At 44.3% G+C, this 22,797-nt stretch overlaps 1 protein-coding gene across 1 annotated transcript in view; it reads left to right on the forward strand.

Moving 5' to 3' along the window:
- Window positions 1-343: 343 nt before the first annotated feature.
- eif2s2 (eukaryotic translation initiation factor 2, subunit 2 beta) overlaps window positions 344-22,797 on the forward strand; it is a 77,177-nt gene continuing 54,723 nt past the window's right edge. Inside the window, exons 1-2 of the mRNA XM_063041042.1 lie at window positions 344-468; window positions 7,785-7,968. Of these exons, the coding sequence (XP_062897112.1) occupies window positions 454-468; window positions 7,785-7,968 (199 nt within the window). The 5' untranslated portion in view covers window positions 344-453. The remainder of the gene's footprint in view (window positions 469-7,784; window positions 7,969-22,797) is intronic.

Below are 22,797 nucleotides of genomic sequence, written 5' to 3' on the forward strand. Positions count from 1 at the left end.
TTATTTTTAATATACTCTTATTGTAATATATAGTTTATTGCAATGTGCTGCTCTCGCAAAACAACACATTGTACGACGTTTGCCAGTGATATTCAGATTTTGCGTTTATTCAGTCCTGAAATATAGAAGAGCAACTACACTATTACCTCCCCGCATGCGTTATAACATTTAGGTTTGGCACATGCGCAGCAGTAGTCTGAACTGCAGAGGAAAGATGATGCAATGGTAGAAGATCCCGCATGATGGCTGTCGCCTACATGACGTAATTTGGCTGGCAAAGCAGTTAACCAATAGAAATGGAAGAGTCGGTAAAACTGGCCAATGGTGGAGCATGACGGGGAAAGAGGGTGGGGCGAAGAGGTTGGCTGTTGGGCTGCGGGTGTTGCACTCCTTCTCTAGTGGTGACAGGAATCGGGCAGCGAACGGGAGGCTTTTTAAACCAGAGGCGCCGTCATGTCTGGAGATGAGGTAGGGTCCTGATGTGGCGGCGCTGCCGGGAAGTATGGATGGATAGGGAGAGGGCTACTAGCTCCTTGCGCTGAGTGGATGTGTGAGGCGGGCCTGAGGCCTACCCGGGCCGCGTGCCGCCCGACACCACGCCCGGTGTGTGTGGCCCGGACGATGGGTGGCGGTACCCTGACAGAGGCCCGGGGAAGTGGTTAGCCCAATGGAGAGCTTTCCTCGTGGACTGGGATTTGGAGGTGCCTCTATGTAGTGGGAGAATCCTGCGGGGAGGTTCCTCCGTGGTGAGGGAGGGCCCCAGTGAGGACGTTGGGGGTTTATCTGCGGAGAGTGGGAGGTGGCCCTTGGGTAGTAGGGGAATTCTGTGGGTAGGTGCCCCTGGTGAGGATGTTGGGGGAGAGGGAGAACCCTACGGGGAGATGCCCCTGGAAGTGGGGGATCCTTGTGGGGAGGTGCCCCCGCGGTGAGAGAGGGCTTTGGGTGGTAGGGAACCCCGCCAGGAAGTGCCCCCATGATAGGGGGGGGTCTGGTGAGCCTGTTGGGGGGGTAAGATCTGGGGGAGGAGCCTCAGGGAGCTGCCCCTGGGTAGTGAGAAACCCTGTTGGGGTTGAGAGGGGGAGGTGCTCCTGAGTAGTGGGGGACCCAGCATGGAGCTGCTACTAGTGTGGCTTTAGAGGGATGATCTGGGGGAGGAGCATCAAGTTGGAGGGGTGGTCCTTTGGGTAGTGTGTCTCAATGCCAGGTTTGGATTTCAGATCACTTCACTCTGTTCCCTCTCCTCCACTATCACCTCTTGCAACTTCTCCCTCACTACCTTTCCTTCTGCCTGCCTACCCCTTGACATTTTTCTCAGTGTGAACCCATGAATACTAACTCACTTTTGTTTTGCTCTCTTTGCACTATTTTTATGTATATACTAATTGTAATTTATTGTTTTATTATGTATTGCAATGTTATGCTGCTGCAAAACACCAAATTTCATGGCACGTGCCAGTAATAGTAAATCTTGATTCTGATTCCTGCCTCTGCTTGCCATCTCCTTTCTACTCTCCAGTCTTGGTTCCCCAAAACCCTTCCCACACTGCCATCCGAATCTTTCATTCTGGTCGTTCTCATACCTCTCTGTTCTGGACCCTTCTTGTTACTTCAGCTATTTGACTTGGGTTCTGGAGATTTTTTTCCCCATTATTCGTTTTGGGCGGTGTGGGTTTTGTTGGGAAATTCCAGTGTGTGTTGCCATTTTCAATTGACCTTCAGCTAGTTAACTATCACCTTGACTTCAGTCCTTGGAGATGGAGTTGGCACACAGTGTCCTTACTAGCACCAAGCTTCCCTGGCGATGTAAATGGGGAAAAGACTAGTGAAATTGACATTGCCAACACAAATGAGAGGATTTACATCAGGGAAGGAAGTGCCATCAGAGACAAATACTTTGAATTCATAGAAGATACAAGCTACAAGATACATGCAAATAAATACTAAAAATAAAACTACAATGAAGTAATGAACCTGAAAACTGATTATTCAATCAAAATGGATCAAAAATTTCCGAACTGACAGCACAGCACAGGCCCTTTGGCAAACAATGTTGCTTCATTTAGCACTGGAGTTCTCAATCTTTTAATCGTTGTGGACCCCTTTGGCAGTCTGGTGAAGTCTACAGACCCCTTCTCAGAACATGTATTTAAGTATTATCAAATAAAATACATAAAATTACAAAAGAAACCAGTTATATTGAAATACAGTTATCAAAATATAAAGAAAACAAATTTCTGATACAGTAACATATGTGCTTTATTAACACAAATCACAAGACTATACATTTAAAATGTAGGCAAGTTAAAATTTAATTTTTAAGAGTCTTAGTGTGAAGACTGCTGTTGTTTAGCTTGAATTGGAACATTAAATTGTAGACTGGTCTTTGGCAAAGCAACATGCATGTCATGTTGGACGTCCAATCGCAGGGCGGCCCGATAGGTGGCCAGCTCGTCACACAAGTGTCTGCATCCAGGAAGACTGCAATCACATTTGATCTAGTAGCAGGCCTAATTGCATAATTTCGAAATAGAGATCGTACACATCTCAAATTTACCTTTTGCGATACCTGTAACAACTGTAATGTGATGTGAAAATATCTGTGATTTATATCAGTGACAAAGTCACAGTTACTGCTAATACTACTGTGGTTTGTTGCCTACATTCATAATTGAAGAAAATGCTAAGTTTCAGTTGGAAGTTAGTGAAAATAAAGGTGTAAATTTTTTTCCCATCCAAGTTCATGGACCCCTGAGATCCCAAGTTAAGAACCCCTGCTGTAGCATGTCTATTCTCCTGAAATCTTTTTGATTCTTTATCATACACACATTCCTACTTGGTTTTGCATCATAGTCATGCAGAAACAGATTCTTTCATTTCACTATGTCTAAGCCAACTCTCAATAACTCATTTATAGCAATCTTATTTACTCATGTTTGGTCTATGACTTAGTGATATTTTTTGGTGAGAGAATCTGTCTTCTGCATTGCCTCAGGCAGTGCATTCCAGTTTACAACCTGGATAGAAAACAAACACATTGATTCAGATTTATTTTTCACATGTACATCAAAACATACAGTGAGACGTGAGTGGCGCCACACACTCTGGTGCCAGCTTAGCATGTCCACCATATTCCATGGAACAACGCAAGCAGCAGGAACAACATAACAAAACAAGATAGTAACAGTAAAAGAAGCCATTTCCCACGTAGGTGCCTGCACCGGCCTCCTACCCCAGGGCCAGCTGCCTCTGGGTCTCCATTCATTCTTCCTGAGTTTCTTCCTCTTTGCCCTCACCTTATGTCCTCTGGTTTTAGACACGTCTGATTTGGGGAAAAGTTCCCACTTTCTATCTGTCCCCCTCAATTTTATTTACTTCATTCGGTATACACCTTTGTCTTCCTTTCCTAATGAAGAATAGACTGGCTTTTGAGGAAATGAAGAATCAGCAGAGGGACACGAGACTGCAGATACTGGAATCTGCTGGAGGAACTCAGCTTACCCAGTAGCGTTATCACTCTTTCAGGTCAAGGCCTGCGTCAGGGCTTGATACAGGTTTTCAATCTAAAACGTCATTGATTCCATCAGCTTCTGCTGTGTGGTATCATGTGGGTGATCATGGTCTTCTATTTATCCTTGATCTGCTTATTTTCTCTATCCACCACCATGATTGTTCTTGGCAAATTTTTCTGCAGAAGTTGTTTCCCATTGTCGTCTTCTGAGCGGTGTCTTTACAAGATGGGTGACCCCAACCTTTATCAGTACTCGTCAGAGATTGTCTACTTGGCGCCAGTGGTCGCATAAACAAGGATTTGTGATATGCACCAGCTGTTTGTATGACCATTCACCACCTGCTCCTGTGGTTTCAAGTGACCCTGATCAGGAGGGCTAAGCAGGCACTACACGTTGTCCAGGGCTGAGCTGAAGGCTAGTGGAGGGAAGGAGCAACTTCTGTACAAAAGGATGTGTAAAGTGCACATACGCTGCTCATAGTCATAGTCATACTTTATTGATCCCTGGGGAAATTGGTTTTCATTACAGTTGCACTGTAAATGATAAATAGTAATATAACCATAAATAGTAATATGTAAATTACGCCAGTAAATTATGAAATAAGTCCAGGACCAGCCTATCGGCTCAGGGTGTCTGACCCTCCAAGGGAGGAGTTGTAAAGTTTGATGGCCACAGACTTCCTCTGTGTTGCATCTCGGTGGACTGAGTCTCTGGCTGAATGTACTCCTGTGCCCAACCAGTACATTATGTAGTGGATGGGAGACATTGTCCAAGATGGCATGCAACTTGGACAGCATCCTCTTTTCACACACCACCGTCAGAGAGTCCAGTTCCATCCCCACAACATCACTGGCCTTACGATGAGTTTGTTGATTCTGTTGGTGTCTGCTGCCCCAGCACACAACAGCAAACATGATAGCACTGGCCACCACAGACTCGTAGAACATCCTCAGCATCGTCCAGCAGATGTTAAAGGACCTCAGTCAAAGTAGAGACGGCTCTGACCCTTGTAGACAGCCTCAGTGTTCTTTGACCAGTCCAGTTTATTGTCAATTCGTATCCCCAGGTATTTGTAATCCTCCACCATGTCCACACTGACCCCCTGGATGGAAACAGGGGTCACCGGTACCTTAGCTCTCCTCAGGTCTACCACCAGCTCCATGGTCTTTTTCACATTAAGCTGCAGATAATTCTGCTCACACCATGTGACAAAGTTTCCTACCGTAGCCCTGTACTCAGCCTCATCTCCCTTGCTGATGCATCCAACTATGGCAGAGTCATCCGAAAACTTCTGAAGATGACAAGACTGTGTGCAGTAGTTGAAGTCCGAGGTGTAAGTGGTGAAGAGAAAGGGAGACAAGACAGTCCCCTGTGGAGCCCCAGTGCTGCTGATCACTCTGTCGGACACACAGTGTTGCAAGCACACGTACTGTGGTCTGCTAGTCAGGTAATCAAGAATCCATGACACCAGGGAAGCATCCACCCGCATCGCTGTCAGCTTCTCCCCCAGCAAAACAGGGTGAATGGTGTTGAACACACTGGAGAAATCAAAAAACATGACCCTAACAGTGCTCGCTGACTTGTCCAGGTGGGCGTAGACACGGTTCAGCAGGTAGACGATGGCATCCTCAACTCCTAGTCGGGGCTGGTCGGCGAACTGGAGGGGATCTAAGTGTGGCCTGACCATAGGCCGAAGCAGCTCCAGAACATGTCTCTCCAGGGTCTTCATGATGTGGGAGGTCAATGCCACCAGTCTGTAGTCATTGAGGCCGCTGGGGCGCGGCGTCTTCGGCACAGGGACGAGGCAGGACATCTTCCACAATACAGGAACCCTCCGGAGCCTCAGGCTCAGGCTGAATACATGGCGAAGTACTCCACATAGCTGAGGGGCACAGGCTTTGAGCCCCCTGGTACTGACACCATCCGGTTCTGCAGCCTTGCTTGGGTTGAGATGTTTCAGCTGTCTTCTCACCTGTTCAGCTGTGAAGCACACCGTGGTGGTTTCGTGTGGGGAAGGGGTATAGTCATGAGAGCAGGGTGGGGGACTGTGAGGAGGGGTAGGAGGGGAGAGTGGAATATGTGTTGGTTGGGGGCCGACAACAGATGGCTCATGTGGGGGATGGGCAGGGGCCACAATGTCATATCTGTTAAAGAACAGGTTAAGTTCGTTGGCCCTGTCCACACTGCCTTCAGCTTCTCTGTTGCTCAGCTCGATCTGTTGAGTGACTTCATAAGATGGTGTGAGGATGAACTCATTGATGGAGCGGGCTTGAGCAGCTGAATGGCTTGCTCCTTTTCCAATGGTATTAAGGTCACTGATGAAGCAACTAAGAATTTTTTTAGTGTGTCGCACCAGACAGTCAGCCATTCTTGTCTGGCGCGCGGTGTCAGGATTGGTCTCCTTTCGGATTAACCGGGTCACGATATGAACATTCCTGACTCGACCCTTTTTTATATTCTTGCTGGTCCACTTAGTTAGGCTGCTTGATGTTACGCTTGGTCAAATGTTGCCTTGACATAAGGCAGATTGAGCTTCATCATAGAGACACTAAATATTTTGCAGCATCTCAAGTTTTGCTCAGATCACAACTCATTTTTAAGGCCACCCACCAGGCCTGGACGCTCAGGCATCAGGCCTCCCACTTAGGACTTTGCCTCAGGAGTCTGGTCGTGGGTCTGACCTTTGAGCCTCGACTTCTGGACTTGCACAGAGCTCTGACCCTAGTCACCTGGGCTGTGATTCCTTCAGGTCTCCATTTTGGTCTTCGGCCTTCAGGCTTCTACCTCTGGACTTCAACCTTACTGAGCTGGGACTGGCCCCAGTTTAATTGTAGCTCAAATGCTGTTGCTTCACCTTGTGCTGATGAATGTCTACGGTACTTTGTGGATACTTTGTTCTGATCGATGTTTGTCCCATTTAGCACAATGTTGGTGCCACAGAACTTGAACTTTTGCTGTGCTGTGATGGAGAGACATCCATCACCAAAGGGTAGATTGATTGGTGAGAGCAAGGTTGAGTAGTTTCAATTCTATAACTTTTCAGGATCTGGAGATTGTGTCCTAGGCCTGTTTCTCCTGCCTGCATGTCTGTTTTCTGTTGTAACTAAGATGCACGATGGGTAGTTTATGACATTTCAATTAATTCCCAAATATGAAAATATTTGCTCTTAACTAACCAAGATCCCTCAGGATATTGGCTCCAAGAACAACATATCAACTGCCATTTAAATGATCCCTTTAACAAATCAATTGCTGCAGTTATTTTCTTCTAAAGAGGTGAAATCAAAGGGCATCAAAGGTTATGGTGAGAAGGCGGGGGAGTGGGATTAAATGGGAGAATGGATCAGCTCATGATAAAATGGCGGAGCAGACTCGATGGGCTGAATAGCTGCTCCTTTGTCTTATGGTCTTATGGAAATACAGACCTTTTCTGCATCCTTTTCTTGTTTCCTGGAGTACACCTCGTGATGATCATGTACTATATCAAACATGAACAGTGACTGCAAAATCCATTTGTCGTGCATTTTCTGTCAGTCTCAATCTCTGAACAATGTTCCCTACTTTTATCACACCATTGTTTCCCTTAATAAAGTTTGAGTGGTGTCAAGCGCTGTTCCTTACTGGAGATCCTTTGTGGTTCAGAAATGGTGTTGATTTAAAAAATTTTTTTTTAATTGAGATACAGTGCGGAACAAGCTCTTCTGGTCCTTCAAGCTGCACTGTCCAGCAACCTCCTATTTAATCCTGGACTAATCATGGGGCCAATTAGCCCATCAACCAGTACATCTTTGGACTGTGAAAGGAAACCTGAACACCCAGAGGAAGCCAATGTAGTCATAGGGAGAACATACAAATTCCTTACAGAAGGCAGCAGGAATTGAACCCAGGTTGCCTATGCTATAAAGCGTCGGGCTAAACACTATGCTACCATCCCATCCCATCCCATCGTTAATTGATCTGTCTAATATCATTCTTGATTTTAGACAGATTAAGAGTGGAATTAAATCGTATATTTATAAAAGTCTTTAATTTGATGGTTGCAAAATAGGCGGAATTAATGACAAGTATCACCAATCACTTTTGATTTATTTGTTACAGTTTCCTTTCTCCCAAGTTTTAAATAATACTTGAGGAAAGGTACTAAGCTTTAGTTCAAACGTCGTTAATCTCAATTTGTAACATGCTTAATTATTTCTTGAGTGAATAATAGAGGAAATATTTTTAAACGTGCTAACGTTTGTTCTGAAGCTTTGTTTGATCTGCTGTCTTGTACAGATGATTTTCGATCCCACTATGACCAAGAAGAAGAAGAAAAAGAAGAAGCCTTTCATGTTGGAAGAAGATGGCATGGAACAGCAAACGGAGGAGGCGCCGGCAATGGAATCCAGGGAGTCCATGATATCTGAGAACTTGGAGGAGAAAGTTCCAGAGGCAGATGATGAGGACAGTAAGAAGAAAGGTAGTTCAATATCTTTAACTTGGTATTTGTTGCATATGTGTGGAGCGGAATGACAGTGGGGTAGTAGGATTAAATGCTTTTAGTGAGCCAAGTTGGCCACGGTACATGCTGAGCAACTGACAGAGCAGTAGTGATGAGCTGGGCCCGCTGAGATAAAAAACATGCACTTGAAGGTGTGCAAAAAGTCTGGCAGATGGAATACAATGTTGGTACACGTGTCCCCCGCTTTCCGAATGTTCTCTTTACGACATTTCGCTTTTACGAAAGACCTACATTAGTACCTGTTTTCGTTAACTGAAAGAGGATTTTCACTTTTACGAAAAAGGGCGCTCGCTTTAAACTTGTGTTTACCTCGAGAAAGACTACCATGACCATGAAGCCTTGCACGGGCAGGTGTGTGCCCATGTGTGTACATGCCGATTTTTTTTTCGACAAATTGATTTTGGCTCAAACTTACCGATTCTGTTAAGTGAAACTACACTGTACATACATTATTTCTACTTTATATAGGTGATAAAGTTTAAGGGAATGGGGGATTCTCAGAACCCTGTAAACAATGAATTAAGTACTGACTACGTCTGTGACTGCAGTGTGTTTGAATAATGTCTCACAGCTGCTTTCTTTGGAGCAAGGTAAGGGTTTAAGTTCGCCCAGATCCACATAAGATCTCTCTGGGCTTTTCACACCTTTTGATTTTGACAAAAAGCAGTACCTGATGGAAATTAGACAGAACATTCCTTTTTATTTAAAGCATAAATTAGATGGATGTTCTTATCTTTGTAATTAAGTTGTGGCTCCAGCAAACCAGGTGGGACGTTCTTTTCTTTACTTAAGGTGGCTGGAGTGTCTAACAAATTGATTGTACTTTTGTATCAATAGTCCATTGACTTGGCCGGAATGGTTATCAAACTGATTGTTCTTTCTATCCATAGTCCACTGACTTGGCCGGAATGGTTATCAAATTGATTGTTCTTTTGTATCAGTGGCCTTATAACCTCTGACAATTCTGACATCAGGCAGTGAACTTGTAGAACCGCCGGGGAGATGAGAAAGGTTCTCTCCCTGATGTCGGGTCCAAGTTCACTCGCCAGCTGAGCTCGAAGAAATAAGCGGGTGAAAAGATAAGTAACGATCTTTTTGTGCTGTCGTTATTTGATCCAGCAAAGTTATGTTTACATAGGCTGTGTATTTATCATATCATTCCTGCTTTTACTATATGTTAGTGTTATTTTAGGTTTTATGTGCTATTTGGTATGATTTAGTAGGTTTTTTTTGGGCCTGGGAACACTCAAAAAAATTTTCCCATATAAATTAATGGTAATTGCTTCTTCGCTTTACTCCATTTCCGCTTACGAACCGTTTCATAGGAATGCTCTACATTCGGATAGCAGGGGAAACCTGTAATTGCAACGTCATCCAATTTGGAAGGAAACTGGAAGAGCAGATTATTGTTTAAGTAGTGAATTGCAGCAGGCTGCTGTGCTGAGGGAGTTGGTTGTGCTCGTGCATGAATCACAAAAGGTTGGTTTGCAGGTGCAGCAGGCTGTCAAGAAGGGAAATGGAGTGTTGGTCTTCATTGCTAGAGGGATTGAATTTAAGAGCAAGAGGTTATGCTACAACTGTCCAGGATACTGGTAAGACCATACCTGGAGCACTGTGTGCAGTTCTGGTCTCCTTACTTGAGGAAGGATATACAGGATTTGGAGGTGGTGCAGAGAAGGTTCACCAGGTTGATTCCAGAGATGAGGGGTTTAGACAATGACGAAAGATTGAGTCGTCCGGGACTGTACTTGCTGGAATTGACAAGAATGAGAGGAGACTTGTAGAAACATATAGAAGCAGGAAAGTTGTTTCCAGTGGAAGGTGAGATTAGAACTAGGGGACATGGCCTTAAGATTCAGGGGAGTAGATTTAGAATGGAGATGAGGGACTGCTTTTCCCAGAGAGTGATGAATCCGTGGAATTCTCTGCCCAATGAAGCAGTGGAGGCTACCACAATAAATCAACGTGCTTCAAGGCCGCCACCATCGTCCCTGTGCCGAAGAAGTCTTCAGTGTCCTGTCTCAACGACTACTGTCCCGTTGTTCTCACATCCATCATCTTGAAATGTTTTGAGAGGCTCGTCATGAGACACATCAAGGCCCTGCTGCCTCCCTCACTTGACCCCCTGCAGTTCGCGTATCGTCCCAACCGCTCAACAGACGACGCCATTGCCACCACCCTCCACCTGGCCCCTCACCCACCTGGACAAAAAAGACACATACTTTCATAGACTTCAGTTCAGCATTCAACACAATCATTCCTCAGCACCTGATTGGAAAGCTGAAACTGGTGGGCCTGAACACCTCCCTCTGCAACTGGATCCTAGACTTCCTGACTGGGAGACCTCAGTCAGTCTGGATTGGAAGCAGCAACTCCAACACCATCACACTGAGCACGGGGGGGGGGGGGCCAGGGCTGTGTGCTCAGTCCACTGCTGTTCACTCTGCTGACCCACAACTGCAGCAATACACAGCTCGAATCACATCATCAAGTTTACCGATGACACAACCGTGATGGGTCTCATCAGCACGAACGATGAGTCAACATACAGAGAGGAGGTGCAGCGGCTAACGGACTGGTGCAGAGCCAACAACCTGTCTCTAAATATGAACAAAACAAAAGAGATGGTTGTTGACTTCAGGAGAGCACGGAGATACCACTCTCCGCTGAACATTGACGGCTTCTCTGTTGAGATAGTTAACAGCACCAAATTTCTTGGTGTTCACCTGGCAGAGAATCTCACCTGGTCCCTCAACACCAGCTCCATAGCCAAGAAAGGCCAGCAGCATCTCTACTTTCTGCGAAGGCTGAGAAAAGTCCATCTCCCACCCCCCATCCTCACCACATTCTACAGAGGTTGTATCGAGAGCATCCTGAGCAGCTGCATCACTGCCTGGTTTGGGAATTGCACCGTCTTGGATCGCAAGACCCTGCAGCGGATAGTGAAGTCAGTTGAGAAGATCATCGGGGTCTTTCTTCCCGCCATTACAGACATTTACACCACACGCTGCACCCACAAAGCTAACAGTTTTGTGAAGGACCCCACGCACCCCTCATACAAATTCTTCTCCCTCCTGCCATCTGGCAAAAGGTACAGAAGCATTCGGGCTGTCACGACCAGACTATGTAACAGTTTCTTCCCCCAAGCCATCAGACTCCTCAATACTCAGAGTCTAGACTGACATTTACATCGTTTATTATTATATTGTAATTTGTCCTCTACTGTGCCTATCATCTTGTTTATTAATTATTGTACTGCCCTGCACTGTTTTGTGCAGTTCACGTATTCCTATGTAGGTCTGTAGTCTAGTGCAGTTTTTATGTTGTTTTACGTAGTCTAGTGCAGCCTTGTGCTGTCTCACTTGGTCTAGTGTAGTTTTGTGTTGTTTCATGTAGCACCATGGTCCTGGAGGAACGTTGTTTCGTTTTTACTGTGTACTGTACCAGCAGCTTATGGTCGAAATGACAATAAAAAGTGACTTGACTTGACTAAATGTATTTAAGACAAGGTTGCATAGTAGGGAAATAAGGGTTATGGGGAAAAAAGGCAGGTAGGTGGAGATGAGTTCATGGTTAAATCAGCCATGATCTTATTGAATGACAGAGCAGGCTCAACGGGTTAGATGGCTTACTCCTCCTATTTCTTGCGTTCAAAAAGAAAGAGAGCCTTCCGTAGAGGTCCAATCGATTCACCACATTATTAATCGTCCACATACGCACTTACTATATTCTCATAATCAATAGGAAATGGTTCAGTATTCAAACCTATTTTTAAAAATTGGAATTAATTTGGGAAATTTGAACAACTAATTGTTTATTGGTGCAGGATATTATTTTGAATACTTAGTTGGTATATATTTTGGTTTTAATGTTGCTTTATGACACCTCTGGAGCTATTATAAAGCTTTGGCAAGGTCTTGAAGGGAATGTGAGGCTTTTGAAGGGTGCAATAACTTTTGATGCAATGGAATTTGTAAAGTGGTACACCATCCTAACACCATCTAGGCAAAGCAGTGCACTGGATTAGCTCCCTGTTGACCACACAATAAAGATGCAGTCCTCCTGCTGCACTGCGAATATGCAAAATGCACTGAAAAGCCTTTTTATTAAAAAAAGGTTTTTCAGTGCATTTTGCATATTCGCAGTGCAGCAGGAGGACTGCATGTTTATTGCGTGGTCAACAGGGAGCTAATCTAGGGAGGGGAATAAATAGTTGTTTTGGGCCAAGAGCCTTCATAATGACTGGAAAGGAAGGAGGAAGATGCTAGAATAGACAATAGGTTCAGGAGTAGGCCATTCAGCCCTTCGAGCCAGCATCGCCATTCACTGTGAGCATGGCTGATCATCCATAATCAGTACCCTTTTCCTGACTTCTCCCTATATCCCTTGACTCCACTATCTTTAAGAGCTCTGTCTTTCTTGAAAGAATCCAGAGAATTGGCCTCCACTGCCTTCTGAGGCAGAGCATTCCACAGAACCACAACCCTCTGTGTGAAAAAGTCTTTCCTCAACTCCGTTCTAAATGGTCTACCCCTTAGTCTTAAACTGTGGCCTCTGGTTCTGGACTCCCCCAACATCGGGAACATGTTTCCTGCCTGGAGTGTGTCCAATCCCTTAATAATCTTATATGTTTCAATCAGATCCCCTCTCATCCTTCTAAATTCCAGTGTATACAAGCACAGTCGCTCCAATCTTTCAACATATGACAGTACTGCCATCCTGGGAATTAACCATGTGAACCTACGCTGCACTCCCTCAATAGCTAGAATGTCCTTCCTCAAATTTGGAGACCAAAACTGTACACAATACTCCAGGTGTGGTCTCACCAGGGCCCTGTATAACTGCAGAAGGACCTCTTTGCTCTTATACTCAACTCCCCTTGTTATGAAGGCCAACATGCCATTAGCTTTCTTCACTGCCTGCTGTACCTGCATGCTTACTTTCAGTGACTGATGAGCAAGGACACCTAGATCTCGTTGTACTTCCCCTCTTCCTAATTTGACACCGTTCAAATAGTAATCTGCCTTCCTGTTCTTGCTACTAAAGAGGATAACCTCACATTTATCCACATTAAACTGCATCTGCCCACTCACCCAACCTGTCCAAGTCACCCTGCATTCTCAAAACATCCTCCTCACATTTCTCACTGCCACCCAGCTGTGTCATCTGCAAATTTGCTAATGTTTCTTTTAATCCCTTCATCTAAATCATTAATATATATTGTAAATAGCTGCAGTCCCAGCACTGAGCCTTGTGGTACCCCACTAGTCACTGCCTGCCATTCTGAAAGGACCCATTAATCCCTACTCTTTGTTTCCTGTCTGCCAACCAATTTTCTAGAATAACAAGATGGGTGGATGGTGAGAAGTACAAGCTGGCGGATGATAAGTGAGACCAGGTGAGGGAGAGGCTGTGAAATAAAAAGCTGGGAAATGATAGATAGAAGAGGTAAATGGCTGAAGAAGAAGGAATCTGATACGAGAGGAGAGTGGAGCATGGAAGAAAGGGAAGGAGGAGGAGAACCAGAGGGAGGTGATGGGCAGGTGAGATGAGAAGCAGTAGGAGGAGAGGCAGAATGGGAAATGGAAAAAGCGAGAAGATGGAGGGGGGAAGAAATTACTGCAAGTTAGAGAAATCGTGATTCATACCACCAGGTTGCAGGCTACCCATCCTGAGTGTGCCCTCTTTGGAGCTGTAGAGAAGGCCGTGGACAGACATGTCATAATGGGAAGTCGAATTGAAATGGGTAGCCATCGGCAAGATCCTACCTTTTGTGGTAGATGTCGTGAAGGTACATTGGGATCCTGGCCCTTCCAGATTCCCTCCACGTCAGGGGTCCCCAACCTTTTTTTGCACCGCGGACCAGTTTAATATTGATGATATTCTTGCGGACTGGCCGATGGTGGGGGCCGGGGGCGGGGGGGCGCATTCAAGTTCAACAGTGCGTGACAGGGAATGAAGAAAGGTGCAGCTGACTCATGTCGTTTCATATCGCCAAATCATATCGCTTCCACGTGGCCTGGTAGCACATGCTCGCGGCCCGGTGGTTGGGGACCACTGCTCCATGTCACACACCATCTTGGCCTTGGAGCACATCACTGCCCTTTCATCGTCACTGGGTTTAAGTCCTCAAGTATCCTCCCTTAGCATTGTAGGTGTACCTTCACCAGAAGGTGAACTCACCACCTACCCTCAACAATAAGTGTTGGCCTTGCAAAGCCCAAATTCCAGAAAAAGAATAAATAAAATATCAAAATAGAAGTTACACTGCAGCATTATCTTCTCAGTGCCAATTTTTGCTTTAAATGAAATGTGTGGTTAATCCAATTTACCAGCTCTTGCCCATGGGAAAGTTAAGTTCAATAACATCAGGTGCTAATGGTTGTTGCTTCTTTTTGTCATTGAGTTCTCGACAAATTCCAGCAACTCCCCAGCACTCCATTACTTTTGCCCACAACCTTAAATTTGGTGTCTCCGGTTATTTACAAATACTGAAAGTATTGGCAGTTAAAGACTTCCATCTGCTGATATTTCACCTTCAGTGGGATAAACTGTCAGTCAATCAAGTCATTCAATGCCAATCTGAGTTCGTCTTGGTGTGGTTTGTTCAGGGACTTGGTTTTGAAAAACAGTTGTGTTTTTTTTCAGTTAGAACCTGCTGTCCTAGAGATTAACAGTTAACATTTAGTATCACCTTTATTTCTCAAATGTACGCTGAGATGTTAAAACGAAATGAAATGTGTTCTTTTCGTCAACAACTGACACAGTCCAAATCCAGTGGTGGGGGCAGCCCACAAGTGTTCATATGTTCCTGGAACCAGCGTAGTATGCCCACAACTTGCCATTCCTAACCTGTATGTCTTTGGAATGTGGGAGGAAACAGGAGCTCCCGGAGGAAGCCCACGTAGTGACGAGGAGAATGTACAAGCTCCTTATATTTCACAGTGGGAATTGTGTCCTGATCGCTGACGCTGTAAAGCATTACGCTGATTACTGTGCTACCTAAAACTCCATACAGAGCCACTTGAATTGACTATTACTTACATCCTTCATATACATGAGGAGTACAATTCTTTGTTACGTCTCTGACTAACGTGCAATATATAGTGATTTATAATTGTACAACCGGATAGTCAGTCTAAAATAGAAATACAGTTGCGTCAGTGTGTATTAAGCAGTCTGATGTCCTGGTGGAAGAAGCTGTCCCAGAGCCTGTTGGTCCTGGCTTCTATGCTGCGGTACCGTTTCCCGGATGGTAGCAGCTGGAACAATTTGTGCTTGGGGTGATTCAGGTCTTTTTTACACACCTGTCTTTGTAAACGTCCTGAATAGTGGGAAGTTCACATCTACAGATGTGCTGGGCTGTCCACACCACTGTCTGCAGAGTCCTGCGATTGAGGGAAGTACAGTTCCTATACCAGGCAGTGATGCAGCCAGTCAGGATGCTCTCAATTGTGCCCCTATAGAAAGTTCTTAGGATTTGGGGGGCTTATACCAAACTTGTGCCTTTTTCACCACACAGCTGGTATGTACAGACATACCATGTGATAGCCTTGACGATGTTTATGTCAAGGAACTTAAAGCTGTTCACCTTCTCAGCCACAGGTCATTGATGTCAATAGGGGCTAGCCTGTCTCCATTCCTCCTGAAATCCACAACCAGCTCCTTTGTTTTTGTAACATTGAGGCTGAGGTTGTTTTCTTGACATAACTCTGTCATGGTGATGACTTCTTCTCTGTAGGCTGCCTCATTATTATTTGAGATTAGGCCAGTCAGTGTAGTGTCGTCAGCAAATTTAATTAGCAGATTGGAGTTGTGGGTGGCGGCACAATCATGGGTATACAGAGGGTAAAGGAGGGGGCTTAGTAGACAGCCCTGAGGGGCTCCTGTATTGAGGGGCAGAGGTGAGGGAGACTACTTTTACCACCTGCTGGCGATCTGACAGGAAGTCCAGGATCCAGCTGCACAAGGCGGGGAGAAGGTTGAGATCTATGAGCTTCTTGTCGAGCCTGGAGGGAATTATGGTGTTGAATGCTGAAGTGTAGTCCAAGAACAGCATTCTCACATAATCATCCTCCTTCTCCAGATGTGTAAGGACAGTGTGTATAGCTGTGGCTGTTGCATCATCTGTTGATGGTTGTGTTGGTAGGTGAATTGTAGGAGTCCTTTAAAAGACTGAGTGCGGGAAGTTTGGTGTTGCAGATGAGCAACTTGCCTTCTGATATTTTTTTTCCTGCCAGTCCAAGAAGGGAAGCACATGGAGCTTTCAGTAGTTCTGTCTGACAGAAGTGCTGCAAGGATTGTTATGCAGACCAGATAAATGTGGTACCAGACCAGATGTGGCTGAAGAATTGGAGCAAGTGTCAGGGATTCAGATTTGTAGATAATTGGGGCCTCTTCTGGGGCAGGTGGGACTTGAACATAAGCGACAGGTTGTACTTGAATCCAAGGGGAAGCAATATTCTTGCGGGCAATTTTACTAAATCTGTTGCGAGTGGTTTAAACTAATATGGCAGGGGGAGAGGAACCAGGATGATAGAGCCGAGGATGAACCAGCAGGTTTACAAGTGGATGATGGATGTAACATGAATTTAAGAAAGCACAAGCCAATGATTGGGTACAAAAGCAGACAGAGTAAAGAGATAAATTGTACCACAGAGGCAAAATTCAAAAGGGCAAAGAATGAAGGACTGAAAGTGCTGTGTTTAAATGTGTGTAGCATTCGGAATAAGGTGGATGAACTCGTGCAATTAGAGATTGGTTGATATGACTGGCATCTCTAAGTTGTGGCTGAAAGAAGGCCATAGTTGGGAGCTTAAGATCAAAGGCTATACTTTGTATCGAAAAGAAAGGCAGGAAGGCATGGGCAGTGGTGTGGCTCTGTTGGTAAGAGATGGGATTGCATGTTTTGAAAGAGTGATGTAGGGTCAGAGAATGTTGAATCTTTGTGGGTGGAGTGAAGAAACTGAAAGAAAAAAAACCATTAATGGAAATACATAGGCCTCCAAATAGCAGCCAAGATGTGGGGTTGAGTTTGCAAAGGGAGCTCGAAAAGGCATGTAATAAGAGTAATGATATAATTGTAATGGGAAATTTCAATATGCAGGGGGATTGGGAAAAACAGGTTGGTGTTGGATTGCAAGAGAGGGAATTTGTTGAATGCCTACAAGATGGCTTTTTAGAGCAGCTTTTGCTTAACCTTACTTGGGGAAAAGTCATTTTAGATTGGGTGTTGTGTAATAACCCAGATCTTACCAGGGAGCTTAATGTAGGAGGCAGTGATCATAATATAATTGAATTTGTACTGCAGTTCGAGAGGGAGAAGCATAAGTCACATGTATCAGTATTAGAATGGAATTAAGGGAATTACAGCGGCACGAGAAAGGAGCTTTCAAAGGTAGATTGGAGGAGGATACTGACGTGGATGATGGCGGAGCAGAGATGGAAGAAGTTTCTGGGAATAGTTCTTAAGGTGCAGGATAGATATGTTCCACAGAAGTTCTCAAATAGCAGGGGTAGGCAACCATGGCTGACAAGGGAAATTAAGGAGCCAAGAAAGGAAATAAGAGCCAAGGAAAGGGCATAAAAGATAGCAAATGTGAGTGGGAAGTTGGATGATTTTAAAAGCCAATGAAAGGCAACTAAAAAAGCTATAAGAAGGGAAACGATGAAATATGAAGGCAAACTAGCCAATAGAGCAGTATACTAACAATTTTATCAGTTATATAAAGAGTAAAAGGGAGGTGAGAGTTGATATTGGACCACTGGAAAATGATGCTGGTGAGGTAATTGGTTGGGGGGGGGAGAAATGGCAGATGAACTTAATGGGTACTTTGCATCAGTCTTCACTGTGGAAGACACTAGCAGTGTACCAGAGGTCCCTGAGTGTGAGGGAACAGGAGTGAGTGCCATTGCAAAGGAACATGCTAGGCAAACTCAAAGGTCTTGAGGTGGATAGGTCACCTGGATCAGATGAACTACATCCCAGAGTCCTGAGAGAGGTCACTGAAGAGATAACATGCGTTGGTCATGATCTTTCAAGAATCACTTGATTCTGGCATGGTCCTGGAGGACTGGAAGGTTACAAATGTCACTCCACTCTAAGAAGGGGGGAAGGCAAAAGAAAGGAAATTATAAGCCAGTTAGCCTAACCTCAGCAATTGGGGAAGTGTTGGAATCACCTATAAGCCAGAGGTTGTGGAGGATGAGGTTTCGGAGTGACTGGAAACAAATGATAAAATAAGTCAAAGTCAGTGTGGTTTCTTTGAAGGGAAATCTAGCCTGACAAATCTGTTAGAACTCTGAGGAAGTAACAAGCAGGGTGGACATAGGTGAGGCAGTGGATGTCATTTACTTAGATTTTCAGAAGGTGTTCGATAAGGTGCTGTAAACGTAACTTTGCTGGATCAAATAATGACAGCACAAAAAGATCGTTACTTATCTTTTCACCCGTTTATTTCTTCGAGCTCAGCTGGTGAGTGAACTTGGACCCGACATCAGGGAGAGAACCTTTCTCATCTCCCCGGCGGTTCTACAAGTTCACTACCCGATGTCAGAATTGTCAGAGGTTATAAGGCCACTGATACAAAAGAACAATCAATTTGATAACCATTCCGGCCAAGTCAGTGGACTATGGATACAAAGAACAATCAGTTTGATAACCATTCCGGCCAAGTCAGTGGACTATTGATACAAAGAACAATCAATTTGATAACCATTCCGGCCAAGTCAATGGACTATTGATACAAAAGTACAGTCAATTTGTTAGACACTCCAGCCACCTTAATTAAAGAAAAGAATGTCCTACCTGGTTTGCTGGAGCCACAACTTATAGGACATCCGTCAAATTTATGCTTTAAATAAAAAGGAATGTTCTGTCTAATTTCCATCAGGTACTGCTTTTTGTCAAAATCAATAGGTGTGAAAAGCCCAGAGAGATCTTATGTGGATCTGGGCGAACTTAAACCCTTACCTTGCTCCAAAGAAAGCAGCTGTGAGACATTATTCAAACACACTGCAGTCACAGACATAGTCAATACTTAATTCATTGTTTACAGGGATCTGAGAATCCCCCCCCCCCATTCCCTTAAAACTTTATCAGTGCCACACATGAGGCTGCTCAGTAAGGTAAAATCCAATTCAGGAAAGATAATGGTATGAATAGAGGAATGGCAGACAGGTAGGAGGCAGTGACCGGGAATAAAGAGGGCCTTTTCTGCTTGGCTGCCAGTAACTAGTGGTGTTCCTCAGGGGTTATTAGTGGGACCACTGCTTTTCACATTGCTTGTCAATGAATTGGATAATGGAATTGATGGCTTTATGGCAAAATTTGCGGATGATACAAAGATGGGTGGAGGCGTAGGTAGTGTTGAGGAAAAAACGAGGAGGCAGCAGGACTTCGACAAATTGGAAGAATGAGAAAAAAGAGGCAGATGGAATATAGTGTGGGGAAATATATGATAATGCATTTTGGTAAAAGGAACAATAATCTAAATGGGAAGAAGTTTCAAACATCAGAGGTGCAGGGGGACTTGGGAGTCCTTGTACGAGAGTCCCAGGAGGTTAAATTACAGGTCAAGTCTGTGGTAAAGAAAGCAAATGCAATGTTGGCATTTATTTCTAGGAGAATAGAATATAAAAACATGGAGGCAATGGTCAGGGAAAGTGAGGAGGTGATAGAGAGGAGCTATAGGCAAGTAGTCACACCGGGGATTTGGGAAACAGATAAGTGGGTAACAGTCAGGAGAGGGTAGGGCAGGAGTCAGATATTAGACAATACTCCAAGTGAGTATTGTCAACAGTTTTGACCCTTATCTCAAAAGGTTGTGTCGTCATTGGAGAGAATCCAGGGGAGGCTCACGAAGATGATTCTGGGAATGAAGGGGTTAACATGTGAGGAGCATTTGGCAGTTTTGGGCCTGTACTCATTGGAATTTAGAAGAATATAGGGGATTTCATTGTAACCTACCGAATGTTCAAGGGCCCAGATAGGGTGGATGTTTCCTATGGTTGTGTATTTAGAACTAGAGGGCACAGCCTCAAAATTGAGGGACAACCTTTTAGAACAAAGGTAAAGAGGAATTTTCTTAGCCAGAGTGGTAAAGTATAAAAGAGAGGTGATAGTTGATATAGGACCACTGGAAAATGATGCTGGTGAGGTAGTAATGGGGGACAGTGAAATGGCAGATGAACTTTTAATAAGTACTTTGCATTAGTCTTCACTGTAGAAGACACTAGCAGTGTGCCAGAGGTCCATGAGTGTCAGGGAGCGGGAGTGAGTGCCATTGTTATTACAAAGAAAAAAGTGTGATGCAAACTCAAAAGTCTTGAGGTGGATAAGTTATTTGGATCAGATGGACTACATCCCAGAGTCTTGAAAGAGGTTTCTGAAGAGATGGCAGATGCATTGGTCATGATCTTTCAAGAATCACTTTATTCTGGCAAGGTCCCAGAGGACTGGAAAATTGAAAATGTCACTCCACTCTTTAAGAAGGGAGGAAGGCAAAAGAAAGGAAACTATAGGCCAATTAGAGTAACCTCAGTGTTTGGGAAAGTGTTGAAGTCCATTATTATGGACAAGGTTTTGGGGTACTTGGAGACTAATGATAAAATAAGTCAAAGTCAGCATGGTTTCTTTGAAGGGAAATCTTGCCTGACAAATTTGTTCGAGTTCTTCAAGGAAGTAACAAGCAGGGTGGACTTTGGAGAGGCAGTAGATGTCATTTACCTGTATTTTCAGAAGGCATTTGATAAGGTGCCACACATGAGGCTGTTCAACAAGATAAAATCCTATGGCATTACAAGAAAGGTACTGGCATGGATAGAGGAATGGCTGACAGGAGGCAGCAAGGGGAATAACCGGGGCTTTTTCTGGTTGGCTGCCATTGACTAATGCTGTTCCTCAGGGTTCAGTATTGGGACTGCTACTTTTCACATTGTTTGTCAGTGATTTAGATAATGGAGTTGATGGCTTTGTGGCAACGTTTGCAGATGATATGAAGATAGGTGAAGGGGTAGGTAATGCTGAGGAAGCAATGCGATTGCAGCAGGTCTTAGACAAAAGAAGAATGGGCAAAAAAGTCACAGGTGGAATACAGTGTTGGGAAATGTATGATAAAATCTTTTCTGTCAAAGGAAGTGCAGATTATTATCTAATTGGGGAGAAAATTCAAACATCAGAGGCGCAGAGGGACTTGGGAGTTCTTGTGCAAGACTCTCAGAAGGTTGATTTGTAGGTTGAGACTGTGGTAAAGAAGGGAAATGCAATGTTGGCATTCATTTCAAGAGGAATAGAATATAAAAGCAAGGAGATAATGCTGAGCCTTTATAAGACACTAGTCAGGCTGTACTTGGAGTATTGTCAACAGTTTGGGGCCCCTTATTTCAGAAATGATGTGTTGTCATTGGAGAGAGTCCAGAGAAGGTCACAATGGTGATTTCAGGCTTGAAGGGGTTAACATATGAGGAGCGTTCGACAGCTTTGGGCCTGTACTCACTGGAATTTAGAAGAATGTGGGGATCTCATTGAAACCTACCGAACGTTAAAAGGACGCGATAAGGCTGATGTGAAGAGGATGTTTCCTCTGGTGGAGGTATCCAGCACTAGAGGGTACAACCTCAAAATTGAGGGGCGACCTTTTAGAACAGAGGTAAAGAGGAATTTTTTTGACAGAATGTAGTGAATTTATGGAATGCTCTGCTGCAGACTGTGGTGGAGGCCAAGTCCATGGATTTATTTAAGACGGAAGTTGATCATTTCCTGATCGGTCAGGGTATGTATGCGGTTGAGCGGGAGCTGGGATCAATCAAGATGGAATGGTGGAACAGGCTGGATGGGTTGAATGGCCTAATCTGTTCCTATCTCTTAAGGTCTTGTAGTCTTTGGTGACACACTGGGTTTTCACAAGCTCCTATTGAAGTAAAGTCTCTGGCGTGCCTTCTTCGTGATTCTATCAATGGTGAAAATTTGTATGTTCAATATTTCTAAATTAAGGATCAACTATAATGAAAATCACTGATACACTTGTGTACTGCCTTTCTCACAAAGCATCCGAAGTGTTTGTTAATAAAAGGCTGATTGATTTAGCTCGAAGGGAATATTAATAGCCTATTGTCTATCTAGAATATATCAACTCTATATCACTCCATCTCATTCAATATTTCTATAATGCCTGTTTAGAACCTATAGTGCCCATCACCTCCCTCTGGTGCACCTCCCCTTCCCTCCCTTCCATAGTCTTCTGTCCTTTCCTATTAGATTCCCCCTTCTCCATCCCTTTATCTCTTACACCAACAATTCACCAGCTCTTTACTTCACCCCTCCCCCACCCCCACCTCCTGGTTTTATCTATCACCTACTACCTTGTATTTCTTTCTCCTCTCCCTCACTTTCTTACTCTGACTTCTCACCTTTTTTTCCTCCAGTTCTGATGAAGGGTCTCGGCCTGAAACATTTACTGTTTACTCTTTTCCTTGGATGCTGCCTGACCTGCTAAGTTCCTCTGGCATTTTGTATGTATTGCGTGTATTTCAAAGTTTATTATGAAAGTATATATACTCTATACAACCTTGAGATTCATCTTCTTGAAGTCACAAAACTAAGAAACACAATATAATCCAAGAAAAATCACTGTCAACAAAGTCCAACCCAGACGGAATGTGTAGCCTCCAACCTGATGGCATGAACATCGACTTCTCTAACTTCCGCTAAGGCCCCACCTCCCCCACGTACCCCATCTGTTACTTATTTTTATGCACACATTCTTTCTCTCACTCTCCTTTTTCTCC

The sequence above is a fragment of the Mobula hypostoma genome, chromosome 2 (assembly GCF_963921235.1).
Source record: "Mobula hypostoma chromosome 2, sMobHyp1.1, whole genome shotgun sequence".
Taxonomy (NCBI): Eukaryota; Metazoa; Chordata; class Chondrichthyes; order Myliobatiformes; family Myliobatidae; genus Mobula; species Mobula hypostoma.